Source organism: Balaenoptera physalus, assembly GCF_965194825.1.
Source record: "Balaenoptera physalus genome assembly, chromosome: X".
NCBI lineage: Eukaryota > Metazoa > Chordata > Mammalia > Artiodactyla > Balaenopteridae > Balaenoptera > Balaenoptera physalus.
This window is the reverse complement of record NC_138903.1, coordinates 102,122,161-102,145,713: the sequence shown is the minus strand read 5'-3', so window position 1 is coordinate 102,145,713 and position 23,553 is coordinate 102,122,161. Positions and strand designations below refer to the sequence as shown.

The window sequence follows — 23,553 nt, the reverse complement described above, 5'->3', positions numbered from 1 at the left end:
ATCAAAATCATCATCCTAGGGAAAACGGTACAGTTAAATACTACTACCACAAGAGTAGCAAACATCTTTTTATCAGAAAGTTCAACTCAGGAAGCGTCCAAGACTGTGAGTCAGGGTGTATCATTAAAATTTGGGAGTACACTGTTCCCAATAGAAAAAGCACTTCGAGGATGTCATTCCACACCTTGAAAAATGCCCTTTATTGATGCCCCCAAAGGAGACTGTTCACCTTACACAGTGAGCAGAGCGTTATATCTTTGATTCTGTCAGTGTTCTTTTCTTGATTCTTTTGTTAAGATATTCTAATGGCTAAAAGAATGAACTAAATGTAGTGGGTGGGATGAGAGAAATTTTATTAGTTATAACAGTACTACTATGATATATTTAGGAACTTAATAGGACTTACTACTAAAAGACCCCACAAGACAAAGGAGCAATCATCACTTCTAATAATGGTAGGTTTTCACATACTTACATAAACAAATTCGTCAAAACTTATCTTCCCATCTTTATACCTGTCACCATCCAGCATGAGTTTTTGAATAATTTCTCTCACTTTATATCCCGGTAATGGCATATTAGCTTCCTTGAAAAGCTCATGAAGTTCATAGTCACAGATGAATCCATTGCTCTTGAGATCTTTGTAAAAAGGGAGACCAAGCAAAAATGGAAACAAATTAACCTATTAGAGTATTTTTCTTCATTTTAGGCTCAGTTCATAAGCTCACCTAAATACAATGTTTTTCTTTCTTATTGTTTGGTACCTAAGGCTGTTTGAAAGGGAAATGCAAATTTTAACTGAAAAGGGCATGGTTTACATCATGTTTTTTATGTTCTAAACAGTGTATAAGTAGCTTTACTTAAAAATAGCATCCCTAATATTAAGAAAGCATAGTTGTTTAACAAAATTATTATTAAATCATAAAGCTGACAGGACTTTAAAAATTAAAGAATTAATAGATTATACACCAATAAAACACTGCCATGGTATAAAACAATTTCTACTGTAGCTATTTAGAAGTTTTATGCCCCTTATTCTCCCCTTAGTCTAATAGAACAGTTTATGAATTAATGCTGATTATATTACACAGCACACCTGAAATTACAATACCATCTTCAGTGCCAATTTTTTCAAGAGTTAATGTAAATAAACGTTAAGCCAAAACAAATATAGAGTTCATAAAAATAAATGCAGTCATGAGTAATGCAAATGTATAAATAACTTCTAAATTTTTGTGCTTTCATAACTTAACACTGTATCTAAGTGCTAATGAGGCTTATTCTGAAACTGTTAAAAATGGGAAAAAAACCTGATCAATGATGAAAAGTTAATTTATTGGAAAAGAGGGCTAATGTCCTGAGGGTTATAATCACTTGGGTATATTTTTTTAGTAAAGAAAGTTGGACTTTCAACACCAATTTCAAATACTTATTGTTCAAAAAATGCTTTTTATTCCTTAGGTCCTCCACTGATTTTCATATATAAGTTTAATTATAATAAAGGGAAGCAATCTGAATAGAGAAATGACTCAAGATGACCACAACACCATTCAAGAATATGTACTATGAAGTTAATCTATTTGATATATTACTGCTTAAAAACTGTACCAGAGGGCTTCCCTGGTGGCGCAGTGGTTGAGAATCTGCCTGCCAATGCAGGGGACACGGGTTTGAGCCCCGGTCTGGGAAGATCCCACATGCTGCGGAGCAACTAGGCCCGTGAGCCACAACTACTGAGCCTGCACGTCTGGAGCCTGTGCTCCACAACAAGAGAGGCCGCGATAGTGAGAGACCCGCACACCGTGATGAAGAGTGGCCCCCGCTTGCCGCAACTAGAGAAAGTCCTCGCACAGAAACGAAGACCCAACACAGCCAAAAATAAATAAATAAAATAAATAAATTTGAAAAAAAAGGGCCACAAGCAAAATTATTAAAAAAAAAACCCCAAAAACTGTACCAGATACTGTTCCTGGGATTGGAGATACTGCAATCAATGAAAGAAAGTCTTGCTGTACAAAAGCTCACATTCTAATGACAACTAATAAGCAAATAACATATAACATAAGGTATGATTATAAAACATAATGTAATATGGCGTAAGTGCTATGAAGAAAAATAAAGAGGGGTTAGGGGTTAGACTAGGGGCTATTTTGCCCCCCAGGGAATATTCAGAAATGCCTGGAGACAGTTTTGATTAGCACACACAGCTGGGGGTGGGGAAGATGCTCCTCGCATCCAGTACATAGATGCCAGGGATGCAGCTAAATATCCTACAATGCATATGACCCCCCTTCCACAGAACTGTGCGGCCCAATATGTCAACGTTGAAGTTGAGGAACCCTGCATTATAGTGACAGGTGGGGATGTGGGTGGTGGTGGGGGTGCTATTTACATAGAATGCTCAAGGACAGCCACTTTGATGAGGTTATATTTGAATGAAGACTTATGTGAGGTAAGAAAGCACATCATATGGCTATCGGGGGGGGAAATTTTAGGTAGAGCAAACAGCAAATGCCAAGTCTCTGATGTGGAAGAGTGTCTGGTGTGTTTTGGGGACAGCAAAGATCCAGTATGACTTCAGCAGAGTGAGCAAAGGAGAAAATGAGAGATGAGGTCAGGGAACTGACCATAAAAGCTCTTATTCAAAATATTAAATCCCCTGTATGAAGCCAATACATTGAAAGCTGATGATATTGTTATGTTTACTTTTAATGAAGTATATGATTTTAGAGTCAAATATTCTTAAACATAGATTACCATATTTTTAATCTATCAATTAAAATATCTATACTTTTAAAGCATCATCACCAAACTACCCAACACTTCTGAAAACCACTAATATTTCCTTTGAGGTAAAGCACTTGATTCCCCTAGGGCACATCTTCAAGTTTTTTTGCTTTGAACTTATAAAAGGCCATACATCAAACACTTGATTAGTAAAGTGTTTATATGCAGAAATCAATCCAGCAACAACATCTGCAGCTGCTAAAAAGAACAAAGTAATCCACGTGGCACTGTGGCAGGATTTTAGCAATTTGTGATGAGTGAAATTCTTGGGTTTCAATACACCTTCTCCTATGCATATACCAGTCTATTTCTCCCATTTTCTTTAAAAAGTTAAAAGAGAGCTCAGTACTACAGAGTTAAGTGTGACAAAGTGAAAGATACACAGCATAGATGAAGGGACACAAGAGAGATTAATAGGACACCGGATCTAATTTCATCTTGGCTACTAATTTGCCCAAGTCATCTCTCCAGATCTTAGTTTTCTCATCTGTAAAAGGAGGGCTTTAGATCAAATGATCTCTAAGGTCCCCTTTTAGCTCAAAAAACTGGAGATAAAAACCATCATACACAGGAAAAATACAGAGCAATAACATTCTGATCACTACTATACCTCAGTATCTAAATACTATATTCCTTCATTTTATGATATCTTTAGAAAAGGAGATAGCTTATTCCTTGCAACTATCAAAACTCTTTCTGAGAGACCTACAAGATGGCAGAAGAGTAAGCCATGGAGATCACCTTCCTCCCCACAAATACATCAGAAATACATCTACACGTGGAACAACTCCTACAGAACACCTACTGAACGCTGGCAGAAGACCTCAGACCTCCCAAAAGGCAAGAAACTCCCCACGTACCTGGGTAGGGCAAAAGAAAAAATAAAAGAGACAAGAGAATAGGGACGGGACCTGCACCACGGGGAGGGAGCTGTGAAGGAGGAAAAATTTCTGCACACTAGGAAGCCCCCTCACTGGCAGGGATGGGGGTGGGGGAGCTTTGGAGCCACGGAGGAGAGCGCAGCAACAGGAGTGTGGAGGGCAAAGCAGAGAGATTCCCGCACAGAGGATCAGTGCCGACCAGCACTCACCAGCCTGAGAGGCCTGTCCTCTCACCCGCCTGGGCGGGCGGGGGCTGGGAGCTGAGGCTCGGGCTTCGGAGGTCAGATCCCAGGGAGAGGACTGGGGTTGGCTGCGTGAACACAGCCTGAAGGGGGCTAGTGCGCCACAGCTAGCTGGGAGGGAGTCCGGGAAAAAGTCTGGACCTGCCTAAGAGGCAAGAGACCATTGTGTCAGGGTGCACGAGGAGAGGGGATACAGAGTGCCACCAAAATGAGCTCCAGAGACGGGTGCGAGCCACGGCTATCAGCGTGGACCCCAGAGATGGGCATGAGACGCTAAGGCTGCTCCTGCAGCCACCAAGAAGCCTATGAACAAGCACAGGTCACTATCCACACCTCCCCTCCCGGAAGGCTGTGCAGCCCGCCACTGCCAGGGTCCCGTGATCCAGGAACAACTTCCCCGGGAGAACACACCACGTGCTTCAGGCTGTTGCAATGTCACGCTGGCCTCTGCCGCCGCAGGCTCTCCCCGCATTCCGTACCCCTCCCTCCCCCCGGCCTGAGTGAACCAGAGCCCCCTAATCAGCTGCTACTTTAACCCCGTCCTGTCTGAGCGAAGAACAGACGCCCTCAGGCCACCTACACGCAGAGGCAGGGCCAAATCCAAAGCTGAACCTCAGGAGCTGTGCGAACAAAGAAGAGAAAGGGAAATCTCTCCCAGCAGCCTCAGGAGCAGTGGATTAAATCTCCACAGTCAACTTGATGTACCCTGCATCTGCGGCATACATGAATAGACAACGAATCATCCCAAAATTGAGTCGGTGGACTTTGAGAGCAGTGAAATATATATATTTATTTACTGATTTGGTTGCTCTCTTCCTTTACATATATATATATATATATATATATATATATATATATATGTGTGTGTGTGTGTGTGTCTGTTTATATTTTCTCTTTTTGTGAGTGTGTATGTGTATGCTTCTTTGTGTGATTTTGTCTGTATAGCTTTGCTTTTACCATTTGTCCTAGGGTACTGTATGTCCATATTGTTTTTTTTTTTTTAAGTATAGCTTTTAGCACTTGTTATCATTGGTGGATTTGTTTTTTGGTTTGGGTGCTCTCTTCTTTCTTTCTTTTTTTATTACTTTTTAATTTTTTAAAATTTTTAATAATTATTTTTTATTTTTATTTTAATAAATTTATTTTATTTTTTTCTTTCTTTCTTTTTTTCCTCCCTTTTTTTCTGAGCTGTGTGGCTGACAGGGTCTTGGTGCTCCGACCAGGTGTCAGGCCTATGCCTCTGAGGTGGGAGAGCCGAGTTCAGGACATTGGTCCACCAGAGACCTCCCAGCTCCACGAAATATCAAAAGGCGAAAGCCCTCCCAGAGATCTCCATATCAATGCTAAGACCCAGCTCCACTCAACGACCAGTAAGCTACAGTGCTGGACACCCTATGCCAAACAACTAGCAAGACAGGAACACAACCTCACCCATTAGCAGAGAGGCTACCTAAAATCATAATAAGGTCACAGACACCCCAAAACACACCAGCAAACGCAGTCCTGCCCACCAAAAAGACAAGATCCAGCCTCATCCACCAGAACACAGGCACTAGTCCCCTCCACCAGGAAGCCTACACAACCCACTGAACCAACCTTAGCCACTGGGGACAGACACCAAAAACAATGGGAACTACAAACCTGCAGCCTGCGAAAAGGAGACCCCAAACAGTAAGTTAAGCAAAATGAGAAGACAGAGAAACACACAGCAGATGAAGGAGCAAGGTAAAAACCCACCAGACCAAACTAATGAAGAGGAAGTAGGCAGTCTACTGAAAAAGAATTCAGAGTAATGATAGTAAAGATGATCCAAAATCTTGGAAACAGAATGGAGAAAATACAAGAAACGTTTAACAAGGACCTAGAAGAACTAAAGAACAAACAAACAATGATGACCAGCACAATAAGTGAAATGAAAAATTCTCTAGAAGGGATCAATAGCAGAATAACTGAGGCAGAAGAACGGATAAGTAACCTGGAAGATAAAATAGTGAAAATAACTACTGCAGAGCAGAATAAAGAAAAAAGAATGAAAAGAATAGAGGACAGTCTCAGAGACCTCTGGGACAACATTAAATGCACCAACATTCGAATTATAGGGGTCCCAGAAGAAGAGAAAAAGAAAGGGACTGAGAAAATATTTGAAGAGATTATATTGAAAACTTCCCTAATATGGGAAAGGAAATAGTTAATCAAGTCCAGGAAGCACAGAGAGTCCCATACAGGATAAATCCAAGGAGAAACACGCCAAGACACGTATTAATTAAACTATGAAAAATTCAATACAAAGAAAAAACATTCAAAGCAGCAAGGGAAAAACAACAAATAACATACAAGGGAATCCCCCATAAGGTTAACAGCTGATCTTTCAGCAGAGACTCTGCAAGCCAGAAGGGAGTGGCAGGACATATTTAAAGTGATGGAAGGGAAAAACCTACAACCAAGATTACTCTACGCATCAAGGATCTCATTCAGATTCGATGGAGAAATTAAAACCTTTACAGACAAGCAAAAACTAAGAGAATTCAGCACCACCAAACCAGCTTTACAACAAATGCTAAAGGAACTTCTCTAGGCAGGAAACACAGGAGAAGGAAAAGACCTACAATAACAAACCCAAAACAATTAAGAAAATGGTAATAGGAACATATGTATTGATAATTACCTTAAATGTAAATGGATTAAATGCTCCAATCAAAAGACATAGACTGGCTGATTGGATACAAAAACAAGACGCATATATATGCTGTCTACAAGAGACCCACTTCAGACCTAGGGACACATACAGACTGAAAGTGAGGGGACGGAAAAAGATATTCCATGCAAATGGAAATCAAAAGGAAGCTGGAGCAGCAATTCTCATATCAGACAAATAGACTTTAAAATAAAGACTATTACAAGAGACAAAGAAGGACACTACATAATGATCAAGGGATCAATCCAAGAAGAAGATATAACAATTGTAAATATTTATGCACCCAACATAGGAGCACCTCAATACATAAGGCAAATACTAACATCCATAAAAGGGGAAATTGACATTAACACAATCATAGTGGGGGATTTTAATACCCCACTTTCACCAATGGACAGATCATCCAAAATGAAAATAAATAAGGAAACACAAGCGTTAAATGGTACATTAAACAAGATGGACTTAATTGATATTTTTAGGACATTCCATCCAAAAACAACAGAATACACCTTCTTCTCAAGTGCTCAGGGAACATTCTCCAGGATAGATCATAACTTGGGTCACAAATCAAGTCTTGGTAAATTTAAGAAAACTGAAATCGTATCAAGCATCTTTTCCAACCACAACGCTATGAGACTAGATATCAATTGCAGGAAAAAATCTGTAAAAAATACAAACACATGGAAGCTAAACAATACACTACTTAATAACCAAGAGATCACTGAAGAAATCAAAGAGGAAATCAAAAAATGCCTAGAAACAAATGACAATGAAAACACGACGACCCAAAACCTATGAGATGCAGCAAAAGCAGTTCTAAGAGGGAAGGTTATAGCAATACAATCCTACCTCGAAACAAAAAAATCTCAAATAAACAACCTAACCTTACAGCTAAAGCCATTAGAGAAAGAAGAACAAAAAATACGAAAGTTAGCAGAAGGAATGAAATCATAAAGATCAGATCAGAAATAAATGAAAAAGAAATGAAGGAAACAATAGCAAATATCAATAAAACTAAAAGCTGGTTCTTTGAGAAGATAAACAAAATTGATAAACCATTAGCCAGACTCATCAAGAAAAAAAGGGAGAAGACTCGAATCAACAGAATTAGAAATGAAAAGGAGAAGTAACAACTGACACTGCAGAAATACAAAGGATCATGAGAGATTACTACAAGCAACTCTATGCCAATAAAATGGACAACCTGGAAGAAATGGACAAATTCTTAGAAAAGCACAACCTTCTGAGACTGAACCAGAAAGAAATAGAAAATATGAACAGTCCAATCACAAGCACTGAAACTGAGACTGTGATTAAAAATCTTCCAACAAACAAAAGCCCAAGACCAGACGGCTTCACAGGAGAATTCTATCAAACATTTAGAGAAGAGCTAACACCTATTCTTCTCAAACTCGCCCAAAACATAGCAGAGGGAGGAACACTCCCAAACTCATTCTACGAGGCCACCATCAGTCTGATACCAAAACCAGACAAAGATGTCACAAAGAAAGAAAACTACAGGCCAATATCACTGTTGAACACAGATGCAAAAATCCTCAACAAAATACTAGCAAACAGAATCCAACAGCACATTAAAAGGATCATACACCATGATCAAGTGGGTTTTATCCCAGGAATGCAAGGATTCTTCAATATACGCAAATCAATCAATGTGATACACCATATTAATAAATTGAAGGATAAAAAGCATATGATCATCTCAATAGATGCAGAAAAAGCTTTCGACAAAATTCAACACCCATTTATGATAAAAACCCTCCAGAAAGTAGGCATAGAGGGAACTTTCCTCAACATAATAAAGGGCATATATGACAAACCCACAGCCAACATCATTCTCAATGGTGAAAAACTGAAACCTTTTCCACTAAGATCAGGAACAAGACAAGGTTGCCCACTCTCACCATTATTATTCAACATAGTTTTGGAAGTTTTAGCCACAGCAATCAGAGAAGAAAAAGAAATAAAGGGAATCCAAATTGGAAAAGAAGAAGTAAAGCTGTCACTGTTTGCAGATGACATGATAGTATACATAGAGAATCCTAAAGATGCTACCAGAAAACTACTAGAGCAAATCAATGAATTTGGTAAAGTAGCAGGATACAAAGTTAAGGCACAGAAATCTCTTGCATTCCTATACCCTAATGATGAAAAATCTGAAAGAGAAATTAAGGAAACACTGCCATATACCATTGCAACAAAAAGAATAAAATACCTAGGAATAAACCTACCTAAGGAGACAAAAGACCTGTATGCAGAAAACTATAAGACACTGATGAAAGAAATTAAAGATGATACAAACAGATGGAGAGATACACCATGTTCTTGGATTGGAAGAACCAACATTGTGAAAATGACTATACTACCCAAAACAATCTACAGATTCTATGCAATCCCTATCAAACTACCAATGGCATTTTTCACAGAACTAGAAGAAAAAATCACACAATTTGTATGGAAACACAGAAGACCCCAAATAGCCACAGTAATCTTGAGAAAGAAAAACGGAGCTGGAGGAATCAGGCTTCCGGACTTCGGACTGTACTACAAAGCTACAGTAATCAAGACAGTATGGTACTGGCACAAAAACAGAAATTTAGATCAATGGAACAGGACAGAAAGCTCAGAGATAAACCCATGCACATATGGTCATCTTATCTTTGAGGAAGGAGGCAAGAATATACAATGGAGAAAAGACAGCCTCTTCAATAAGTGGTGCTGGGAAAACTGGACAGCTATGTAAAAGAATGAAATTAGACACTCCCTAACACCACACACAAAAATAAACTCAAAATGGATTAAAGACCTAAATGTAAAGCCAGACACTATCAAACTCTTAGAGGAAAATATAGGCAGAACACTCTATGACATAAATCACAGCAAGATCCTTTTTGACCCACCTCCTAGAGAAATGGAAATAAAAACAAAAATAAATCAACGGGACCTAATGAAACTTAAAAGCTTTTGCACAGCAAAGGAAACCATAAACAAGACGAAAAGACAACCCTCAGAATGGGAGAAAATATTTGCAAATGAAGTAACTGACAAAAGATTAATCTCCAAAATTTCCAAGCAACTCATGCAGCTCCATATCAAAAAAACAAACAACCCAATCCAAAAATGGGCAGAAGACCTAAATAGACATTTCTCCAAGGAAGAGATACAGATTGCCAACAAACACATGAAGGAATGCTCAACATCACTAACCATTAGAGAAATGCAAATCAAAACCACAATGAGGTATCACCTCACACCAGTCAGAATGGCCATCATCAAAAACTCTACAAACAATAAATGTTGGAGAGGATGTGGAGAAAAGGGAACCCTCTTGCACTGTTGGTGGGAATGTAAATTGATACAGCCACTATGGAGAACAGTATGGAGGTTCCTTAAAAAACTAAAAATAGAACTACCATACGACCCAGCAATCCCACTACTGGGCATATATCCTGAGAAAACCAGAATTCAGAAAGAGTCATGTACCACAATGTTCACTGCAGCTCTATTTACAACAGCCAGGACATGAAAGCAACCTAAGTGTCCATCGACAGATGAATGGATAAAGAAGATGTGGCACATTTATACAATGGAATATTACTCAGCCATAAAAAGAAACGAAATTGAGTTATTTGTAGTGAGGTGGATGGACGTAGAGACTGTCATACTGAGTGAAGTAAGTCAGAAAGAGAAAAACAAGTCTTGTATGCTAACACATATACATGGAATCTAAAAAAAAGAAATGGTTCTGAAGAACCTAGGGGCAGGACAGGAATAAAGACGCAGACGTAGAGAATGGATTTGAGGACACGGGGAGGGGGAAGAGTAAGCTGGGACGAAGTGAGAGAGTGGCATGGACGTATATACACTACCAAATGTAAAATAGATAGCTAGTGGGAAGCAGCCGCATAGCACAGGGAGATCAGCTCGGTGCTTTGCGACCACCTACAGGGGTGGCATAGGGAGGGTGGGAGGGAGACGCAAGAGGGAGGAGATATGGGGATATATGTATAGCTGATTCACTTTGTTATAAAGCAGAAACTAACACACCATTGTAAAGCAATTATACTCCAATAAAGATGTTAAAGAAAATGAGTTACCAAGAAGAAAAATTAAAAAAAAAAACTGTTTCCACGCCAGCAATTTCTGATAGAAAGATATTTTTAAATGTATTCTACTTTTCTCTGACTTCTGAAATGACATATCTGAGCAAAATTTAAGCATGTTATTTACTCCAGTTTAGAGCTAGAGTGTTGTTCTTTTTGTATTCTCAGGGATACAACAGAAGTGGAAGGTAGAGATGTTTAAAAATAAATATTGGAGAACTATAATGAATTCAGGGCTACATGAAACTGATAAAGGCCCTGAGAGTCTAGTCTATCTGGCAGTTTCTTTGCTTTAGGTAGAAGAGAGGTACAGGCAATGGGGGAACTATCACTTGTGTGCACCCTCTCTGAAATAACCTCTCTTGAGCATTAATTAGAAGCTCACTGATGTGATTAAAAGATGCCAGGAAGTAGCCACCCTAAAATATAACTAACATAAAATAACCATATGTGGAAATACCATTTTGAAGTAAGTGTAGTAGTAACAGATGCTTTTAGTAATGGACAGGAACGTTTTAAAGGGCGGTTGGAGGAATAAGAATTTGTCATTACCTGACAATCTTATGAGACTGTAAATCTCTCGATGAAGATTCTTCTAAACCTTTTTATCTCCCACCCCAATATGTAGCACAGTACCTTGCATAGAATAAGCAGAGGGAAAAATAATTTTTGTAGAATCATTGATCCTCAAGTATTTTTTAGTTAATTTTTATTGGAGTACAGTTGCTTTACAATGATGTATTAGTTTCTGCTGTACCGCAAAGTGAATCAGTTATACATATACATATATCCACCCTTTTTTAGATTCTGTTCCCATATAGGTCACAGTACTCATTACAGAGTATTGAGTAGAGTTCCCTGTGCCATACAGTAGGTCCTTATTAGGGTCCTCAAGTATTAAACCAGGAAAAGAATGCTCTAATCTAATGAGCATTTAAAAAACAGAACTAAGCAAACAACAATGACCAAAAAATGCAGAAATAGCACTGAAAAACTGAATGGCAATTCATCAGGAAACCCTGAGGACAGAAATATCTCTTAAATAACATTCAATCTCATTCCCTTTGTTCTAATTCTGTCCCCACCCAGCAGCCTTCACATCTGTAATTTGGTTTTCTAAGTGAACACACCCACCAAGGAGTCTCCAAGTAGACTACCAGTGATGGCTGTCAGGTCAGGACCTCTCTCTCGTTCTAAATGTAGAAACCTGCTTTGACTTTATTAAGAAATACCTGTGCATTTGTATAGCAGGAGTCAACCTCCAGAGCAAACTGAGTACCTACTCTGTGGCAGGCACAGCGCTAGACACCAAAGATACAGAATTAATCAGACAGAATCTGTGGCTCTTACTTGAAACTGTGGCTTCAAAATACTTATAAAAATTTGGAGTCACTTTGAATCTCTTTCCTGTATCTTTCCTGATATGGGAAAAGAATCATTGACCATGTGTCATCTACTTTTACATATTTGTAAAGTTTTATCTACTCTGTTTCTCCATATTTTTAACAGCAGATCTGGCTTGTAATACCTCCCGAGATCAAAGGCATTTTAGTGTTAGTACTAGTAAATTACTGCAAGGTTTTCTTAGAGTCCCTAAATCATACCTTTTGAAGAAAACAATTTTAATTTCAATAAGGCAGAGGGAGCCTAAAAAGGCAGCTTGCAATTAATTTTGGAAAATCTCCCAGCTGCTAAAGTACTTGAAAGACAAAACAGGGTGCAATTATTTTAAAAGAGTTTTATGCTAATTTTATTTCCAATCCCCAGCCAAAACACACACACACACACACACACACACACACACACACACACACACACACACACCCTTAAACAATATCAGAGATCTAATGTGCTGCGCTTCGGAAGGCTAGAATATGTGACAGCACAAAGGCATTTTAGAAAGCTTCCCCCTCTTCAGTGACGTTATTAACCAGGAGCTCGAGACTATGTTTGATGGTGAACTTTTCCTATTCTGAGTTTTGACATAAACATGAGAATTTAATAACAAATGGACCCCAAAACACAGCTCTAGATTGAAAGCAGTTTTAACAGCTGGAAATCACAACCTCCTGGCATGATGGCAGTCCTTTATTTTCTCATTAAAGCTGCCAGTATTCTGAAGGCCCTTTCTGGCTCATTTGCCCCTTCTGGCTCATTTGCCCCTTCCTTGTTAACTACAGATTGGTGTGGGGTGGAACAGGTTCTGCATTTCGAAGACTCTTCTGTTCCAGCATCATATTTTCGACCACCCGATAGAGTAGATATTATCATACAGCCTGTATTATCTACAGCATTCTCAATGTTTCTGCAAACACAGGTCTCAACTGTCCGGTTCAGAAAATATGGTCAGTGTGGGCAGACACTGACGGGCTGCAGGCAGAAAGAAGAAACTCCACCTACCCAATGAACAAAGTTCCCGCATGGAGTCCAGAGCTGAACTTCAAGAAATGGATCAAGTGTTCTATTTTTAAAGAAAGATAGCTATACTTGAAAAAAAAAATCACTAAGACACTCCCAGTGCTGTACCAGAGATGCCAGTGTCTCAGTATCTTTCAAACTGGCTGCTGAATTCATCAGAAAGGAACCAAATGTTTTTAACAACATATCCTCTCTGTCTGTCTGTCTCTATGATGACACATGTAGGTTCACATCTGCATTGTTTTGAAAGAAACCTCATTATGCTCTCTTACCAAGTATTATTTTAGATGCCAGTTAACTCTCCCAAAACCCTCCCCCCCAAGTAACCTTAAAGTAAATAAACTTATTATACAGCCATGTTCCTGCAGAAGTTTGAATCACACCAAGAATGCATATCCTTAAAAGGAAATGTTTTCCCTCCCCTTGCATCCTGTTATTTAAGCTATTTTAAGTACTTGTCTGGAGAAAGCTGAGCCAGAATTCAAGTGGTTTTGATTTTAGCTGCTGTTTTACACTGCCCATGTCCAGGTGGTATGTGGTATAATCTATCACTTCAAATGCATCTTTTGGGGGTGCTACTTTGTCTTATAAATCTGACAGTGAGAAAGACCGGGATTTCCCTTGACCCCTGGGTTTTGTGTGTAACTGTGTGTTGTTTTATTCATCCTTGAATCTGTTAAATCTAGTGTCTTTCTTTATAAACAGGTCACGTATGTGTGTCCTCATCTGCAACACATATGCAACCTCTTTACAAACCCACTACGGACAGTACTCATTAGGACTTAAAGAAGAAAACCAATCAAGTGCAGATGCACATCCTTTCAGAAAAGTTGTGTTTAAAAGTTCCATTTAGTTTAACCAATATATTCCACAAATTTTTTGCACTAAAAAAATGACAAAAGGAATCTATATATTTAACAATAATGGATTTAAACACACACACACACACACGATCCTGATTGCTTATGAAAGCACACAAAATATTAATTTAAAAGACTCAGCCAAAAGACTTGTGCAGAAGAATTTAGATTATATTCCACCCTCAGATCTAAGCAATAAAGTCGAGCTTTCATTAGGCATTAAAACTTTAGAAAAGGCAGCTGCTAAACATCTCCAGATGCTTAAACACGGGTTTTGCCTTTCACAGCTTATACCTTTTGAGGTAGCTCATTCCAGCGAATACATATAAGAGGCAGTTTAATGAGTCCCAGCTAAGGATAGAATAGAGGTCGCTACCAAAGAGTTCATCCTAATAGTGGATCCCCAAAGGTGGAGGTCAATTACAGCTGAAGGCTGGACAAGGTTAGAGGTCTGAGACCAGGCAATCAAAAATGCTGTCTATCAATTGTTTTCCAACTCAAAATTTCCAGCAGTTTGGCCATCATTTTCCACCTGCTGCCACTTCCCCACTTAAAAAATACACACACCCACACAAGCGCATTCTCGCACACCCCCAATCTGTGCTCCTATCTTCCACACAGTCAAAACATGGTTTTCAGACTATCCTGAGACCTTCATTTCTAATATTCCATCAATAATTAACCAGATGGCACAGTGAAAGAGCACTGGTTTATTTTTTTTTTTTGGTTGGGCTGTAGTTTTAATTTTTTAACCCATAATTAAACAAATATGCACTGGTGCCGTCTTATTGAATACTAAAAGTAAATTAAAAGAAACCACCATGCTTTTTGCGGCATCATCCTGATGTGGTTTTTATATACTAGAGAATATCAAGTAATTTGAAATAACTTCCTGAGATGAGAAAATCTGGTACAGCAACAATCACCATAACCAAAAATTTTTGTCTTAGTTTGGTGGGCAGCCTCAAAGGAATATACCCACACTCTTCCTAGTCATTTATGAAACCCCATTATTTTATTTCAAAAGTGCTGAATTCCTGTTTGGAAAAAAAACCTGAGCGGCTATTGCTTAGGAGAGAAAAAAGCGTTTGCAGGACTAAAGACAATCTGAGAAGATCTACATTACATGAATTTATCTTTATGACAAGGCATCATTCAAATGACCTTTAGCTTCCATAACAAGATTAAAGTCCCAGAGTGTAAAAGACATTTTCTCCTTGGTAAAATATTTACTTCCTAAGTGTTCTGAAAAGTTTTATTTATTCTTCTTTAGAATGAACTTATACAGCATTGCAGCATTTTAAATTAAAACAGAAACATTATGAGGTAGGAAAAAATGAGAGCCAAGGCTTCTGCTATCCCAGTGGAAAATACTGGAAACAAATGTTGAGAAAACGAAAATAATTAAATGAAAATACACTGCTTGGAACTTAACACTAAGCAGGTGCAGAAAGTGAGTGAAAGGAGAATTGTAAATCTTAATACTCGATTTTTATTGCTAGTAAAGAGAGTTTCAAAGCACTATTAATTGATTGAACAAAACCCATGATTAGTGGTAATTACAGAGATTTTCTCCACACACTATTATTTTGCTGAATTTCTAAAGAGATAATCAAGGCTATTATTTTTAATAGATGGGAAAAATCATATAATGATTTCCATACTGTGTCACAATTGAACTGAGACAAAGTAGTCCTCCCTCCCCTCCCCTCCCCATAAGAAAGAACTGTCAGGAAAATAGGTTATAGAGCTTGTTTTTAAAATCAAGTTTCCCTGAATGAAAAAAAAAAAGGATTTCCATAACACCTTTGACAGTTGCCTAAGGGCTCTGCAAATAAGAATAACTAAAAACTACAAATATTTTAAAGGAAAATCAAAAGATTCAGCTGGGTCTTTAAACACTTTTCTAAAAGACAGACTATACACAAGCATATTAAAAATATGCTGAAAAATATAAATTTTATGTGTTACATTGTAATGGCCAAAGCCTTCAGAATAAATTCCGCCATGATGAAAATCTTCATAACAAAGACCGCTTGTGATAATGACAAAGTCCCAGTACATGAAAAGACTACCTATAATTCCTTGGAATTCAATCAATTAACTATTTATGTATTGAAAACCTAACGTGTGCAACAGTAAGCTAGATACTGAGGGGGAATACAAAATAATAATATGTGGAACAGACAGAAATTTTGGACTCCAGAATCCCTATTTACAGCATATAGAGTAATAAGAGTCTACATATCATAGAAATACATGCCTGGTAGGGCTTCGATAAGACACACGGCTCAATCTCCCGCCTTTGGGAAGGTGTTTGCCTACCCTAAACCCTCCAAGATGTATGATTTAAAGTAAGACAGTAGTTCCACAATGACCCTTTCTTGCAGTCCAAGCTCTAATTGATCTCTCAGTTCAATTTAGCCCTGTTTCCTCCTTGGAGATAACTGGTCAACCCTCTTTATATCATTAAGCTTTAAAAGAGCAATTAAGCTCTTTTACTGATAAAAGTATCCCAGTGCCATCAGGTAAGCCATATTCAAATTAGCTTTAATTTTTAAAAAATATTGCACACAAATATTTCCAAGATGCTGCACATGAGAACAAGGCTTGTATTCAACAATAAACATTGATTTGAGGAGGTGAGGCCTTGCAGGTTAAGCAATAGCAATAAGGTCCCCACCCCAAAATCCTATTCATAAAAAAAACAAATCAGGCTGTCCCAAACACTGAAAGATGAATATAAATAAAACAGAAGGCTTGAAGGAAACAATTATGATAAGAACAATTTCTACAGAATAATGTGATTTAAAAAGTCTTGCAGCCAAGAATTCACCTGCTGTTTTTTCATGATCAATCTATATTAAACTGAGTAGTACACTTCTTCCAGTAAGTGATATATATGCCAAGTTAATTGACTGCCTTTTTTTCGTAAACACACACACACACACACACACACACACACACACACTAGTGTTAGATCCAGGACTTATTTTTTCCTAGTTAGAATTCTGATGGGATTATGAATAGTCACGCTGGCTGGGGGAGTCATTATTTTTCCCAAGGCATGTTGTTATTACTAAATGACTTCATAGAAAATGTTGCTCATAAATGTATGGGAATAGGGATGTGTATTTCTTCACTTTTCACTGATGGGGTTCCCAACACAGGTCAAAGAGTAGATTCTGATTTAAATAACAAATCATTTTGATTTAACTTCATACCCTTTAATCAAGGAGATACCAAATAGTATTAGTCTCCCTCTCAAAGCACATGTTGACTCATGTGAGCACATACATCAATAATCAGGTCTTACCTTGTTTTCTCATTATCTTCACTGACTTGACCTGAGCACTGAAATTTGGAATGTAAATACTATAAATTGCTTCCATAGCTGCTGAGTTCGAAGACATGTTATGTGATGTTTAAGGATAAACCAAGTGGCATGCTAATCCCTCCCATCTTATACTGATGCTAATTCAATTTAAGAAGGTCGAACAGTGTGCATTCTCCAAAGGCACATAAGATCCATGAAAAAGGCAGGAAAGCCACGCTAATTAGGGAAAGGTAAAACATCATCTAATGGTTCTTAACATCTTCAGGGGTCACCTGGCCCTTTAAGAATATGGTGAAAGCTCCAAATCCTCTCCTCAGAAAAATATGATACACAAAATACGATAACAACACAAAATTTGTCTAAAAATTTCAGGAGCCACAGCAGCCCCCAGTTAAAGACTGGGACCCTGGACTAAAAACCTTTGACCATATTAGATACTAGATATAATTAGCAATAACACAGTTTAAAGTGTAGCTTCTAAAACTTTATTCCATTGGTTTTAACTACCTTGCCCTAAGTTTCATGATTAACCATTCATATAACTTTTCAGAGAAATAACTTTGATTAGTACCAAATAAAGATTGCTTTACTATAGTTACTCTACAAAAAACACTTACCGACTTTTGCAAAGGCCTCTTTGAGTTCATCAAGCTCATCTTTGGAAATCTGAGTGGTAGCCATCTCATCCATTTAAAGATCTAAAGAGAAACCAGAAGGGTTTAAGACTTTAAACAGAAACAGAGTCATAGATACAGAGAACAGGTAGTTGCCAGAGGGGAGGGGGGAGGGGGAGGAAAGAAATGTGAGGGAGCTTAAGAGGTACAAACTTCCAATTATAAATTGGAAAATAAATAAGTCACAGGTATGAAATGTACAGTGTGGGGAACATAGTTAATAACTATGTAATATCTTTGTGTGGTGACACATGACAACTAGACTTATCATGGTGATCAGTTTGAAATGTACAGAAGTATCGAATCACCATGTTGAGTAACAGGAACTAACAGTGCTGTGGGTCAATTATACTTCAAAAACAAACTCATAGAAAAAGAGATCAGATTTGCGGTTACCAGAGGCAGAGGTAAGGGGAGGGGGAATTGGATGAAGGTGATCAAAAGGTACAAACTTCCAGCGATAAGATAAATAAGTACTAGGGATGTAATGTACAACACGACAAATATAATTAAAACTGCTGTGTGTTATATATGAAAGTTGTTAAGAGAGGAAATCCTAAGAGTTCTCATCACAAGGAAAACAATTTTTTTCTATTTCTTTTATTTTGTATCTATATGAGATAATGCATGTTTACTAAATTTATTATGATAATTATTTCATGCTGTATAGAAATCAAATCATTTTGCTGTTCACCTTAAACTTTATACAGTGCTGTATGTCAATTATATCTCAATGAAACTGGAAGAAAAACATTTTTTAAGACTTAAAAAAATTTTGTGATGATTATAAGCACTCCTGCAAACTCTGATTTTAGGGATAATTTAGACTTTCTAGAAATGCAAACTACTAAAAACATCTGAATAGGTCCCCATATTTCTAGCTACAGCCATAATAAAGAAAACAAACAAATGAGAACTTATCATTTACCAAAAGTTATTCAGAAAAAAATACTTGTGAATCTTCCTTTCAAGGACAAAATCTTACATTACGTTCAAAGAATGTAAGGAAGGGGAAGGTACCGAGCAATGACAGAAATTCTTGGTTATATGTGCCAAAACTAAGTCAAAATTATGTGACCAAAGATTTGTGTAAAATATAACTTTTTGGGGGCTTCCCTGGCGGTCCAGTAGTTAGGACTCCACGCTTCCACTTCAGGGGGCACGGGTTCGATCCCTGATTGGGGAACTAATATCCCGAATGCCATGTGGTGTGGCCAGTAAATAAATAAATGAATGAATAAATGTTAAAAAAAAACCTAACTTTTTCATTTAGCATTTATGTATCTATCTTACTGGCTATTTCCATTTTTCCCATCTTTATTGAGATATGTGACATATAATATTGTGTAAGTTTAAGGTGTATATCATAATGATTTGATATACATATATATTGCAAAATGATTACCACAATAAAAGTTAACACATCTATCACCTCACATAGTTATCACCATTTTTTCCATTTATATATCACCATTTCTATATATCACCATTTTTTTCCGTTAAGCCATTTAAAAATCTTTCACTGTGAAAAAACTGATTTTCAGATAGCATAAAAACAGCTATCAATCATCCCCATTAAAGGAGGAGTCAACTAAAACAAATTATTTTTAGCTTTGATACAGAAACACACACAAGAGCAGGCTAATCAACACATCTTTGTGTACACAACTTATTAATATTATTTGAGTTTATACTCTTTCTGATTTGGCCCTATTTTACCTATTTAACCAATAGTCAGGGCTTGGCAAACTATGGCCTGTTGGCCAAATCTGGACCACTGCTTATTTCTGTATCGTCCCCAAGCTAAGTATGGTTTTTACAGATAAACATTTGCTGTCAAATGTTTGAACCTCAATTAAGTGAAATGTTACCCCAGGGGGGGAAAAAAAAATTCCATGCTTCTCATCAGTAGAGTTGTATTACCAAAAAAAGTACTCAAATATTTATTATATTTTGACTTTTGTCAGTAAAAATTTGTGGAAATAATATTTAAACCCTTGATATTAATAATGTAATATTCTTATTTTGCCTCTTGGCGTACAATATTCATGATGTGGACCTTTACAGAAAAACCTGACTGAGCCCTGCAACAGAGAAAGGAGGTCTGTACCACAATGGAAAATTCCCACATACCAACCTATTAACAATTTTTAGACAGAAGGAAATGAAAACGATTATGTGTTGTCCTTTTTTTTTTGGCTTTGTTTTTTTCTGTCTTTTAAATCTTTTTAAAGAACTTTACTTTTTAGAATAGTTCACGGCAAAATTGAGCAAGAAGCACAGAGAATTCAGTTCCCATATACCCCCTGCCCTCACACTCGCACCGCCTCCCTCATTATGAACATCCTCCATCAGAGGGGTACATTTGTTACAATTGATGAACCTTCTTTGATACATCATTGTTACCTAAAGTCCATAGTTTACATTAGGCTCACTCTTGCCATTGTAATACATATTACGCATTTTGACACCATTATAGTATCATACAGAATAGCTTCACTGTTCTGAATGTGTCGCCTTTTCAAAAAAGTAGTCTGTGTAAAATTTCACAAACTATGTGAAATGCAAATTAGAGATCTTATATTTACCCCTTTTAGACATTTCAAAAATAATTTTTGAATAGCCTTTCATATGTATTTGTGGGATTTATTTATTTCTTTATTTATGGCCGCACCGCGGCATGCGGGATCTTAGTTTCCAGACCAGGAATTGAACGCGTGCCCCCTGCAGTGGAAGCATGCAGCCCTAACCACTGGACCACCAAGGAATTCCCCCTTTTAGACATCTTTATTAAAAGTTAAAAAATTACTCGCCAACTCATCTTTTTTGCCACGATGACTAATACTTAGTACAGAGACGCTCAAGAGAGAGCTGGGCCACATCTGTCTTCTGCACACCCACAGTTGTCACTTCTAGAACTTATCACAGTCCCAGGAAGGTAGTAAGGCACTCAATAAAATAGTATTTTCATAAATTCATCCATTCAACAACTTGTGTCAAGCCCTACATTAGACAAATTCATATTCCTACTAATTCCCTGAACCCTCATAACAGCCTTTTGAGGTAAATATTCTTACTCCCTTTTCTCTTATTAGAGATAACCTAGGCTCAGAGAGACCATGGACCTGGAATTCAAACTCAGGTTTCTCAAATCCCTGGGAAGTTTTAAAATGACCATATGGTACTATTAGCTAAGTTTCCACCATAATGTAACACACATTTATAATGACTCATATTTTTAAAAAATTAAATAAAAACAGACTTTTTAAAAACATAAAACAGAACTTGCCTGTTCATAAACTTTTACCTATGGTGTTAAAATGTCACTAAAGAGGGACAACTTCTCAGTAGAAAGTTGAATAAAAACACCTTTCAGAGCAGTCTCGGGATTTATAAGGTAAAGACCTTCAGTTGGATACGAAGGCAGACATTTTAAAGATTAACAGTAAAAAGTGATTTTGCATAAGTTAAGCTGCAACGTGATGACAGTACTTTTAAAAAGTATTCTAGGGACTTCCCTGGCGGTCCAGTGGTTAAGACTCTGCGCTTCCACGGCAGGGGCTGCAGGTTTGATCCCTGGTTGGGGAACTAAGATCCCACATGATCCGCGGCACGGCCAAAAAAAAATATTCTATATTTTATTAACATGGTGTTCAACACCTCTCATTACAAAAATACTATATAGGATTTACTCCAATTTTCTTCATGTATATTTTAAGTAATGATGTTTTCAATACGAAATTATTGCCCATCTCCCGTAATAATACCACACAGAACAATGGCACAGAAAGTTTGAAAGTGAGACTGTCTCAGAAAATCCAAAACATGTGGCCTCTCCTTTACTTCTTTTTTTTTTTTTAAATAAATTTATTTATTTATTTTTGGTTGCGTTGGGTCTTCGTTGCTGTGCGCAGACTTCCTCTCGTTGTCGGCAATCGGGGGCCACTCTTCGTTGCGGTGTATGGGCTTCTCATTGCAGTGGCTTCTCTTATTGCGGAGCATGGGCTCTAGGCTCACGGGCTTCAGTAGCTGCGGCTCGAAGGCTCTAGAGCGCAGGCTCAGTAGCTGTGGCGCACGGGCTTAGTTGCTCCGCGGCACGTGGGATTTTCCCAGGCCAGGGCTCGAACCCGTGTCTCCTGCATTGGCAGGCAGATTCTTAACCACTGCGCCACCAGGGAAGCCCCTCTCCTTTACTTCTAAAGGTCCTTTCCAGTTTGGGCAATTCGTGAGTCAATAATAATCTAAATTAGTTAGTCTTTTTTTTTTTTTTTTAAAGACGATTTTATTCTCATACTACTATATCACTTCTATAAAAGAGAAAATTAGACAAAGATGGTTCTGGACATAACCCCCGCCCCACCGCACCCTTTATCCCTGCTGAACAGTGGGTTCTGACTCAATCCTTCCCTCCCACTTCTCCCCTTTGCAAGCAGTGGGGCTGAACAGGGTAGAAATCTCTTCCCTCTTTTTATACACCTCCCCCAACACACACCTCTACCCTCACACAATTTACCCAGGCGTCTGTTATATGCCTAGTTCCTGCCCTCAAGGAATCTACAATCTGGGGAAGACAAAAAAATGTAGATAATTATACTTTGACATAAAGTGAATTAGTGGTTGTAATAAAAGGTGAGAAGGAGAAAGACTCTGGAGGCCTTAAGGATTATTAATTCCATCTCAGGCAGGCCAAGAAAGTAGTACTTTTGTTCTTCGTGCAAAATTAGGAAATACACAGATCTCACAGAAATGATTTCGAGGCACCTGTTTACTTAAAAAAATATTAACACAATGCAGCATTTAAAAAACCCAAAATATACTTTCTGTTCTTTCTTTCTTTGTTTATATATCTGCACTGGGTCTTAGTTGCGGCATGCGGGCTCTAGTTCCCCGACCAGGGATCAAACCTGGGCCCCCTGCATTGGGAGCGTGGAGTCTTAACCACTGGACCACTAGGGAAGTCCCCAAAATATACTTTCAAGTTTTCTAATTTCTTTTTCCCGTCTAATTATCATAGTGAAAGCTTAAAGTGTCCCCTTTTACACCTATAACTCAGATTTTTCATCTACAGGAGACATGAAGAGGCACAACTGAGTAAGAGTAAAAAGGAATTGCAACACACATATATTCCCAAAACAACATTTGTTTGATCCAGGATAACAAAATAGTTTAATTTAGGAGTCTCTCACTTGAATAAATTCAATTTCATTTATTTACAATTATTTGAAAGTAAATAAATAAATGCTACCCTGAAGCACCTGAGCTAAAACTAAGAAATCCAACGTAAAGTTTAAAAGGCTCACAATATACACTTCAGTTGACAAAAATCACAATATTTAAATTAGCTATTTAATGCAGACTTTTTTTCCCACTATGAATTAAAAAACTTTGTCCTTAAGACTACTCAAAGGTACTTGATGGAATCTTTAAGGAAATCAATCAATTAAATACTATCTTGGGAGAAAATATCACATTTAAATACTTTAGGGAAGACTCCCAGGAACATCAGATTTTTAGAAAACTTGCAAATTAAAATTACTG

General features: G+C 37.7%; 1 protein-coding gene across 5 annotated transcripts in view; it reads right to left on the bottom strand.

Moving 5' to 3' along the window:
- The window catches only part of PLS3 (plastin 3), a 90,544-nt gene that overhangs the window by 27,621 nt on the left and 39,370 nt on the right, over positions 1–23,553 (bottom strand). For all 5 annotated transcript variants that reach the window (XM_082445537.1, XM_082445539.1, XM_082445541.1 and 2 more), the window contains 2 exons: positions 17,959–18,039; positions 476–639 (listed from right to left, as the gene is read on the bottom strand). In XM_082445537.1, coding sequence (XP_082301663.1) covers positions 476–639; positions 17,959–18,031 — 237 coding nt within the window. In that variant the 5' untranslated portion in view covers positions 18,032–18,039. The remainder of the gene's footprint in view (positions 1–475; positions 640–17,958; positions 18,040–23,553) is intronic.